Source organism: Myotis davidii, unplaced genomic scaffold, assembly GCF_000327345.1.
Source record: "Myotis davidii unplaced genomic scaffold, ASM32734v1 scaffold6, whole genome shotgun sequence".
Taxonomy (NCBI): Eukaryota; Metazoa; Chordata; class Mammalia; order Chiroptera; family Vespertilionidae; genus Myotis; species Myotis davidii.
Genome location: NW_006383011.1, coordinates 18,793,352 through 18,804,557, shown reverse-complemented (window position 1 = coordinate 18,804,557; position 11,206 = coordinate 18,793,352). Strand labels below are relative to the sequence as shown.

Genomic DNA, 11,206 nt, shown 5'->3' with positions numbered 1-11,206 from the left:
CCTTTAATGAACACTTCTGGTAATCCTTTCTTGGATTGACTAAATTACAGTGTACAACATTAAATTATTCAATAATCAATGACTTTAACTTTTTGTGTATATCAACTGACTTCTTCATGGCAGCTGGTTAACAAAGCAAAAATCTTAATTCACGTTGCTAGAGTTTAGCACTACACAGTCATCAGTTTTACATCTAGGCCTAATAATCTAGCCAAATTAATGTGGCATATTATTCAGTATTATTGCAAGAAGCTTTGGTGTGGTCATAATTTATGATGGTGAAGATCAGATCAAATGAGTATGTATTCATTGCTCTCAGCTGGCTTAAAATGGCTTAGCTACACAGCAACCAAGAGTAAGAAAATATTTCATTTCTCTTTTTATGTTAATCCAGTGATAACATCTAAGTATGACTTTGGTATGTATAAAAACCCTTTCACCTGGTAAGACTTAAACCCATGTTGTTTGGGGGGGGGAGGGGAGGGAGCAGAAGAAGAAAAATATGGGTTGTAATATCAAACCACTTCTATTATTTCTTATGTGGAAATTGTTTGGACACTTTTTGTGTATATCAACTGACTTCTTCATGGCAGCTGGTTAACAAAGCAAAAATCTTAATTCACGTTCCTAGAGTTTAGCACTACACAGTCATCAGTTTTACATCTAGGCCTAATAATCTAGCCAAATTAATGTGGCATATTATTCAGTATTATTGCAAGAAGCTTTGGTGTGGTCATAATTTATGATGGTGAAGATCAGATCAAATGAGTATGTATTCATTGCTCTCAGCTGGCTTAAAATGGCTTAGCTACACAGCAACCAAGAGTAAGAAAGTATTTCATTTCTCTTTTTATGTTAATCCAGTGATAACATCTAAGTATGACTTTGGTATGTATAAAAACCCTTTCACCTGGTAAGACTTAAACCCATGTTGTTTAGGTGGTGGGGGGAGCAGAAGAAGAAAAATATGGGTTGTAATATCAAACCACTTCTATTATTTCTTATGTGGAAATCTTGTTTGGACATCTGAATGTTAGGACAATTATCACCTAGTAACAGCAAAGAATTCAAATATAATAAACTCCAATAAAATGCTAAATAATACAAGCTCTCTTCATTCTAAAATACTTGTTTGAGTCCTTTCAGCAAAGAGATAAAAGAAACCCGGAATGAAAAAGGAAGGGCATACTCAAGCTTCCATGAAGCTGCATGATAAAGTGAATAATGGGAACAAAAATAAACCGAGAATTGAGAAATGCTGGAAAAGTTTTCCAAATACTATTCTTGCTTGTATCTAGCTCCGTGATACAGTTTAAATTCAGCCAAATTTTGTAAGTATTTGTTAAACAGTTCTTGCATGTGACATATGTTTCCAGGATACTTCTGACATTGATATGAGAGATTATAAAACATTTAGAAATGAAAATGTTACTCTCCAACAAAAAACACCATAACTTCCAAGACTCTTCTAAATTCATAAGATAGAAAAACATTTGGACAATAGTAGCTTTCCATTTTAAAATGTTCAAATAATATACTTCAAAACAAAAAAAAAGTGTTATTGTTCAAGGCAAGGAGGAAGAAACAAGTCTAAATAAAATAAGGTATTAAAATTAACTCTAGAAATCATTACTTTTCCTTTGCAGTCTCAATCTTATTTACTCCATAATAAGTAAATTGCTTTATCCCTTCAGCTGGGAAGGATAATTCTTACCCTACCAAGATGATGACAGTACCACACTGCAGTGCTCACCGAGCAAGAAACACATGAATATGAAGTAGCAGTAAGTCTTTCTAACAAACAAGGTGTATGCAAGACTTGATTTGCAATGCATTAATTTAGGAACTCCGTGGAGAGGCTCCTACTATATCTAGCTGATCTAAATTTGAGCTCATGATAACACTGCACAAAGCTATGGTAGATGAAAGTGATAGGCAATGCCAACAGAACAATTCCACTGACAACACAAACTCCTCCAAGAATTCTTCCAGGCATTGTGATAGGATACATATCTCCATAGCCAACTGTAGTCATAGAGATAATCACCCACCAGCAGGCAGCAGGGATGCTGGCGAAGTCCTTGTTGGATGCTTCCAGGTCCAACCCATGTTCAAGAAGCTGAGAAAGTGCACTGAAGATTGCCATGGCAACACAAATGAAGACAAGTAGCATAACCATCTCTCGGTAGCATCGTTTGAGAGTCAAACCAAGTGTCTGAAGACCAATGAAGTGACGGGCAAGCTTAATCACCCAAAAAATCCGCATCATTCTAAGCACCCTCAAGGTGACCCCGGCCCTCTGGAGCTGAGAGTTCTCGCCTGTAAATACTGTCATCAACACGGAGATGTAATACGGCGTGATTGCCAGTAAGTCAATGATGTTCAGGGGTCTCTTGACAAACTCACACTTGTTTCTGGAGATGATGAACCTCACGATGCACTCTGCCGTGAACCAACCTATGCAGATAGCTTCAATTATCCTGTCAAGAGAACAAAAGAAGAATTGATCATTTTATTTTTAAGCATTTTAATAGCTCTTTGAGCTCTTCAGAGAGTACTACACTGACATGTTAATTCAGTTACTGATTCCAGAAAACATAAAGGACAGCATTACCAACATCATCAGACCAACCAGGACGTAACAGAACAACAAATATTACAGTTCAAATGACAACTGAACTTGATAAAGCTCTTATTTATATACTGCATGTAATACCACGGCATTGTTTTTCGCTTGTCACTAATACTTAAAATTTCTTACTTGGCAAATTGGAAATGAACTTGGACTCAGCTAGCCACAATACGAAATGTGACGTCAGTTATGAGAGGGGTCAGAGAACTCTGCTCCTCTAGAGCAGACACACCCGGGTTTTCAATCATGCATTTCTCGGTAAATTAGAGTGAACTCAGGATCATCTCCTAAAATGTGACTCTGCCTTCTTTTCTGGCTTTGTGTGGGAGACACTGAAACTGAGCCTGCTTCTGTGGCTTTGCAGGAAGGAGTGCCAGCAGCCTCCCCAGCACAGAGCCATCATCCATGCCGAGTGTTGCAGTGGGAAAGGGGCTGAGGACTCCTGCACTGGAGCCAAACCATCACTGGGGTTTTCCCAAAGACCCAACTGGTTTGTTTGTTTTTTATAGCTATTTTATGCAACAGACATTTTAAAAATGTAAGGCCACATTTTAGCCGGAGCAGTATTTCCCAACCTTTCCACATCACTGCACACACTAAACCGAAGATAATAGTATTTACACAACACAGTGGCATCAAGGGGTTCTATTCTTGAAGCGGAAACCACCAGCCTGGGGGCTCTGGCCGCTCTTGCCCCTGACCACAGTCACCAAGGCTGAGAAAATGAAATCTCAGCACACCGGTCAGGAAGCCTAGATCCAGAATGAGAGGTAATTTTTAATTAAATTGCATTTTTAGATTCTAATTAAAAGTTACAATTATTACACCATCATTCATTTTTTCTTCACATAATTCTTTCCCATCATTGACCTAGACCCAATCATCAGAAGTACAATGGAAAGAGAAGACATTAGAGTAGGCGAGATGGTAAGGTCCGTGGGGCAACATTTTGAGAAGAAGTCCTCAAAATGCATGTCACAGAGCACAAGTTATACTGGTTGTTAGTCAGGGAAATAGACACACAAATTTAACCATTATTCACAGGGTTGTAAATATTGCTTTTATTTATTATTTGAATAGATAGTACATTCACATAATTCAAATTTTAAAGGTAAAAACGGGGGATATAAAAAAAATTCTCACACCCACCCCATTCCCCAACCACCGTTCCCCAGTCTTCACTCCAGCCACCAAATCCTCTGGGCACTGGTTATAACAGCAATAGCCACTGATCACCAAGAAACTGGGAACCCAAGTATATGTTTCCTATAGCAGCTATAAAAAATTACCACAGCCCAGCCAGCATGGCTCAGTGATTGAGCATTGATCTATGAACCAGGAGGTCACGGTTCGGTTCCCAGGATTGAGCCCCGGTGTGGGGCATGCAGGAGGCAGCTGATCAATGATTCTCATCACTGATGTTTCTATCTGTCTCTCCCTCACCTTTCCTCTCTGAAATCAATTAAAAAATATATTTTTTAAAAATTACCACAAACTTGGTGGCATAAAACAACAGAAAATTATTTCTCCCTCGTTCTAGAGGCCAGACGTGCAAAATTGATACCACTGGGCCAAAATCAAGTGTTAGGAGGGCCACACTCCCTTTGGGGCTCTAGGAGAGAATCCCTCCTTGCCCCTTCGCTTCTGGTGTTTTTTGCATTCCTTGGTTCACAGCCATCTCATTTCAGTCTCTGCCTCGGTGGTTCCACTGCCTCCTCCTCTTCTGTCACTGTGTCAAATGTCCCTCTGCATCCTTCTTCTGAAGATGTGACAGCACTGAGAGCCCGCTGGGATAACCCAGGATAATCCCACCATCTCAAGATCCTTCATTTAATCCCATCTGTACCAGCCCTTCTGCCAGGTACAGTATGGTAGCATCCACTAGTTCCAGGGATTAGGAGCTGGTATCTTTGGGGGCAGAGGAGGGGTATTTTTCAACCTACCACACCAAGTAAACACACAGTGTCAGCAGATGAAGTCACAGCTGCCCCCCACTATTTCTCTTCTGTATTCTCTGCCGCTCTCCTCAAGGACCCCATGACCCTGTGGTTGGCAGCAGCTTCCCTGTCCCCACCGGACTATCAATAAAAGCTGCTGCCCTAATGGCCTCTATGAACCTGGAGGCTCAGAAAACTGGGAGAGTGATGAAACATGGTCGATCTAGAAAATAAGAAGCTACATTCTTTTTTTCAATCTACAGTTTTAACATATATATTACCATAGTACCACTCTCCCTGGTAACGGTCATCAAATACTCCATATGCTCCCTTTCCCCCATATTTCCATCCCTTTGCAATTAGGCAGGGTTATATGACCAGTTCTGACAGATGAGCCGTGAGCAAAACGACTCTATCACCTCTGGGCAGAAGCACAGAGGAGTGAGTGCGGATCCCCCACCATGGCAACTGGAAGGCATGTGTCCTAACTGGCTACAAGATGCGGCCCAAGTCCCTGAGGGTCTGCACGGAGAAGAGCCCGACTCGGATTGAACGTGATATGTGAGCAACAGATAAATCTTCATTGTGTTAAGCCACTGAGAACTCTAAATGGGGTGCAATCCTAGGTAATAAAGTGATGCATGCAGTCAGGTCCGCATAGAGTAGTAACAGGAATGGTTTTCTTCGAGTGCCTATGGTTAAAACATCTCCAGTTCTCCAGCTCACGTGGGCAGGAGCGCTGGCTCCCGCTCTGAAGGAGGATTCCCACCTATCCAGTGGCAGAGTTGCACCGATCTCCTAAGGGCTCTCCCAGCAATAAAATCCTGGGATTCTATTAAATTAAGAAGAGTAAAAAACTTTAAATTGTGACAGAAATACCAGAACACTTTCTGTTTAATTATTTCTACCAGCAGCCAAAGTTGTTTAGATGAAAAAGGAGGAAATGCAAATGGTGCAGAATAATTCCTCAGTAGAGGGGATTTCAAAGAGGTAAACTCTTCCATAATGAGGCCCTCTGGGCCCCTCCTGCCCACCCCCCAAGTCAGATGCAGTTTAGCCAGAATTCCATGCTAAGGAGATGAATCAATGAGAAACCCCAGGCATCCCTCTCTCACCTAGGATTATGCCAAGGCAGACGCCAACAGCAAACACCACTAAACCTGCCAACATTCCCCATGTTTCCGAATAACACGCTTGCCAATGCCACCACCGACAACTGTTGGAAAAATGAGTACTTTCTACCGAGCACTAGAGCCAACAATTGGGCCTTCCCAAAGGTCACTTCCATAAAAAACAACTAGGTAAAAAGAGCTAAAAGAAGCTACTAGGGGACAACGTATTTTTTGAAGCCCATTCTGATTCCTTTGAGGCCCAAACATAGAAGTTCATGGATTCATGGCTAATAAAAGTATTTACCACTTATTGAGGCCTGTCAGTTGGCCACTGTGCTAATAAGCACTTCACAGACACCATCTCGTTTAATCCTTTTCGAGAAGTCTATGAAGTGCGTATTTCCCCTACTATCTCCATTTCACAGGGACACAACTGAGGCTGAAAAGTTCAACATCTTTCCCAAGGTCACACAACTAAGAAATAACAGTGGCACCTGTAATAAAACTTGAGTCTGTTGAGCTTTGAAATTCTAAGGAACATTTGAAAACGCTCATGATTTTATGACAGTGTGCACTGTTAACACTAAATGATGTATGTCAAACAGCAGCATTTTTCAACTGTCGGTTCTTAACCCGTTGATGGATCAAAACTGACAATTTTCAGAAATTACAGAGAAAATATTAGAGTGCATCAAAGTATGGTTTCATGAAGCTTTGTTTCGTTTAGCTGTAACTGTATACTAAGTAACGATGTAAAATGTATCCCCTTCTGTACTTCTGGAGGACCTCAACCATGGCCATCATCAGTTATGGGAATTACTCTGATCCGTCATGACTGAAGGTACATCTGGGAATGACTCAGAGGTTTACAAACGGGCTCCAAAGGAGAACAAATGCTTTTATTGCTAACCAGATCTACTCCCACAACCTAACAACCTCCAAAAAAAAGAGTAGGACAGGATATAAGAGGCCATTAACTGTGCTGTGTGAGGGTCAGTCTCCCTAGATGCTATCTTCTCATCTTTTTCCATCAACATTTTATTATGAAAAACTTCAAACATGAAGCAAATTCATTCATATTTTAAATATACTTGCTTATCACCTATTCATCTCTCTCCATCTATTAATCTATTTTATATATATTTTTAATTGATTTCAGAGAGGAAGGGAAAGGGAGAGAGAGACAGAAACATCCATGGTGAGAGAGAATCATTGATCGGCTGGCTTCTACACACCTTGCACTAGGGATCGAGCCTGCAACCCGGACATGTGGCCTGATCAAGAATTGAACTGTGGCCTCCTGGTTCATAGGTCAAACGCTCAACCACTGATCCATGCCCGCTGGTTTAATCTATTTTTTGGATGCATTTTAAAGTAAATTGCAAACATCAGTGTACTTTCCTTTAAAAACTTCAGAGTTCATATCATTGACTAGAATTCAATTATTTGTTTCTATATTCTTTTGATGTAAACCTTACATGCAATGAAAGCACAAACCTTAGTGTACATTCACTGAGTTTTGAAAAATGCATAACCTCTGAAACCCAAACTCCTATAAAGATATGAAGCATTCACATCACCTCAGAGAGTTCTCTGCCTTAGTCATCTTTGTATCTCCTGCCCTTACTTCCCAAACCCATCAGACACTTAGCAAGTGCTTAATAGGTGTTTGTCCAGCACAATGTAAGTGACTTTGATAGAACCTTAAGCCCTGGTATAACCACAGCCACAAGAAGCCTCTTTGTTCTTCTGGAACCTCTAAGGCAGCAGTTCTCAACCTGTGGGTCGCGACCCCTTTGGCGGTCGAACGACCCTTTCACAGGGGTCGCCTAAGACCATCCTGCATATCAGATATTTACATTACGATTCACAACAGTAGCAACATTATGGTTATGAAGTAGCAACGAAAATAATTTTATGGTTGGGTCACAACATGAGGAACTGTATTTAAAGGGCCAGAAGGTTGAGAACAACTGTGTTAAATGCTTTCCCAGGTCACATACTATTTTTCTAATTAAAAAAATGTTTTTGAGAAAAAGTGAAAAGCATGATCAGCTAGAAGAGCAATCACCATGATGGAGTTGTCAGCAGCTTGAATCAACCAGCTCAACCCCAGAAGTGCCACCTCAGGAAAAGTTATACCCTTCCTACCCCAAGCTTTCAGACTTAAATGTACAAGGCACTTCCACTTCCATCACAGTTCTAACAGGCACATATAGCGTGGTAACAGATGGTGTAATAAAAATGTCCAACAGGCCCAGCCGGTGTAGCTCAGTGGTTGAGCGGTTGAGCATCAATCCATGAATCAGGAGGTCACGGTTCCCAGTCAGGGCACATGATCCCCAGTAGGGAGGGTGTGCAGGAGGCAGCCGATCAATGATGCTCTTTCTCATCATGGATGTTTCTATCTCTCTCTCCCTCTCCCTTCCTCGCTCTGAAATAAGAACATTTTTTAAAACAGCCTACCAATTGCACATCGGTGTCCACCACATTACCTACAGTCTCTTTCATGTCCGTACATGTGTTTTCTCCACAACTGTAAATTAAATGGGGGGAAAGGCAAGTTTTGTTGACTTTTTTCCTTAATGCACTTGTATGACCTTACAGAAAGAAGCCATACCACACGTCTTCCAATCTGGATCACTGATGAGAATAAACACACACATGGAGCATTTACTCCAGCACCAAGCATCTTCCTAGAAGTTTACATGCGTTAATTCAACTCTCACAACAACTGAAATGAATAGGCTTTGCTATGTTCCCCCCCTTTCACATGAGGAAACCCCAGCAAAGAGAAGTCACTTGCTCGAGGCACCCAGCTAATAAATACATGGCGGATTAATAATAGATACTCATTGGTTACATAATACATGAAACCCTGGCTGGGATTTATGTCTTCCTCATAGTTGTGATCAAGGTATACTTATTTTGTGTTCCTTGCTTGATATATTTGGTTGATTCATGCCCCTATTTGGATGGCCATTTCTTAAGGATCTGTGCAGGATAAGGACGCTGAGGAATAGAAAGGTCACTCCTCCACACCTGAGGACTGGCTGCTATTATTCTGCAGGATCTCTCCTCCCTATTACCACCTCCAGCGGCTCTCCTTGCTTTTCTCACTTAGCAGACGGGAACATGTAGCTCTCCCCCTTGCCTGGGTAAACGGGGCTCTACCTCCTGACTGCACAGCAGCTTCTCTTCTGACCTCTGTTTCAGCAACACAGGTGCCAGATCCATATGCTTTCCTAACGGATAAACAGGGACCGATGACCCTCCACAATGAAACTACCTAGTTCTTGACTGTATATCCAAGGACCATAACACTTGCTCTGCTAAGGCAGGGGCTACTGATAGTATATCAATCTCCACCAAAAATCAGAGTGTGGCCCTAGCCGGTTTGGCTCAGTAGATAGAGCGGTGGCCTGCGGACTGAAGGGTCCCAGGTTCGATTGTGGCCAAGGGTGCATGCCTGGGTTGGGGGCTTGATCCCCAGTAGGGGGCATGCAGGAGGCAGCCGATCAATGATTCTCTCTCATCATTGATGTTTCTATCTCTCTATCCCTCTCCCTTCCTCTCTAAAATCAATAAAAATATTTTTTTTAAAAAAAATCAGAGTGTGAAGGGGAAGAGGATGGAGAGGACAGAAAGAGATCGACAAAAGAATATTTATGCACATATGCATAACCCATGGACAGAGACACTAATGTGGTAAAAGCCTGGTGGTTAGGGGGGTGGAGGCAGGGTAGAGGGAGGCAAAAAGGGTAAAAATGGAGGACATTTTAATAGAGCCAACAGAAATAAATCTCTGTGAGAAAAAAAAATGTATGTGTTTCCATGAAAACTCACAGGCAATTACTACAAATAATCCTTACCTTCTCTGACTCTTTCCAGCATAATCAATTCCATTTTCAACCCTAAAACACGCATTAAGTGCATTTTAGTAGAACCTGAGGTACAGACATACCTCAGAGTTATTGGGGGCTTGGTCCCAGACCACCAAAACAAAGCGAGCATCACAACCAAGCCAACTGTAATCCTTTTGCTGGTGGAGGGTCTTGCCTTCAATTTGTAAAAAATATGCAATACCTGTGAAGCACAATCAAGTGAAGCACAAGAAAATGAGCTATGCCCACAGCATATTTCTTGCTGGGAACACTGCCTTGCTAGTGTGACTCAGTGGCGATGAATTCTAAAACCTAAGAATGAAATGATTATGATGCTTTCTCAATGTGGCAGTATTTTCTAGCTTCTGAGATGGCGAATTGAGACCATTCAGCATACAAAAGAAGACAGAACGATATTATGAGCCAACAAGTACGCAGCCCCCATCAACCATCAGCCAATTCCACACCTGTATCCACTTCCCTCCTCCAGCCTTATTTTGAAATAAACCTCAACTGTAGGCTTTTATTCCAGAACGCTTTTTTTTTTTTTTTTATCCTTCCTGCCTGGTAGGTCAACCAAGTGTTCACAAAGGGAGGCATGAAAAGTCCCTGACTTCAGTCTGGGTCTTGTGAGACAGGCCAGTGCTAGCCGGTCCTAGAGTAAGGATGGGATCACTGTCCATTGATGTGGATGTGTTGTAAGCTTGTGGAGCACACTAATTCATTCATCAAGCAATAAAGCTTACCAGTGCCTACTGAATGCCAGGCTCTACAGAGCCACCAGGAGGCCTATGAAGATGAGGTAAAGATAGAACTTAACTATAGTTATGTAAGATGTTATTATTGGGGGAAGCTGAATTTAGGGGCACGCTGGAACTCTCTGGACTATTTTTGCAACTTCTTGTGAGGATAAAGTTTTTTTCAAAATGAAAACTTTAAAACAACCACAAAAGTTACACGTTAGCTTTAAAAATTTTACAACTTAGTGAAAGGCAAGATACGCCCTCCTTTACAACAACCTTACCCATCTCATCTCTAATATAAAATGCAGATGGTGATCAATGTACATGAACTTCAGAAAAAGATGTTTTCCTTCCTCTGGGGCAGTGGTCGGCAAATTCATTAGTCAACAGAGCCAAATATCAACAGTACAATGATTGAAATTTCTTTTGAGAGCCAAATTTTTTAAACTTAAACTATATAGGTAGGTACATTGTTATTACCTTAATTAGGGTACTCCTAAGGCTTAGGAAGTGCCGAAGTTTGCCGACCACAGCTCTGGGGGATGATGGAAAGCTTCTTTGATAAGATGGCAATTTAATTACAGGGTGGGGCAAAAGTAGGTTTACAGTTGTTCATAGGGAATATAATACAATAATTAATAAATAATACAAGCATAAACCCTGTGTTCCGTGCATTCACAACTGAAACTGACTTCTGCCTCACCCTGTCTTTTGAAAAGACCAGGAGGAGGATTAAAAATGGCAGCAGAGTAAGTGGATGCTGCACCGACATGCTCCCAGGAACAAACTGGAATTACAGCTAAAATACAGAAAAACTTCCTGAATAATCAACGGAAAACTTGCAGGAGAGAACCCTGATACCCAAGGACTGAAAGTGGAGGCTGCATAGAGACTGGTA

At 41.4% G+C, this 11,206-nt stretch overlaps 1 protein-coding gene across 1 annotated transcript in view; it reads right to left on the bottom strand.

Moving 5' to 3' along the window:
• Positions 1 to 1,597: 1,597 nt before the first annotated feature.
• KCNG3 (potassium voltage-gated channel modifier subfamily G member 3) overlaps positions 1,598 to 11,206 on the bottom strand; it is a 33,805-nt gene continuing 24,196 nt past the window's right edge. Inside the window, exon 2 of the mRNA XM_006778694.2 lies at positions 1,598 to 2,480. Coding sequence (XP_006778757.1) covers positions 1,835 to 2,480 — 646 coding nt within the window. The 3' untranslated portion in view covers positions 1,598 to 1,834. The remainder of the gene's footprint in view (positions 2,481 to 11,206) is intronic.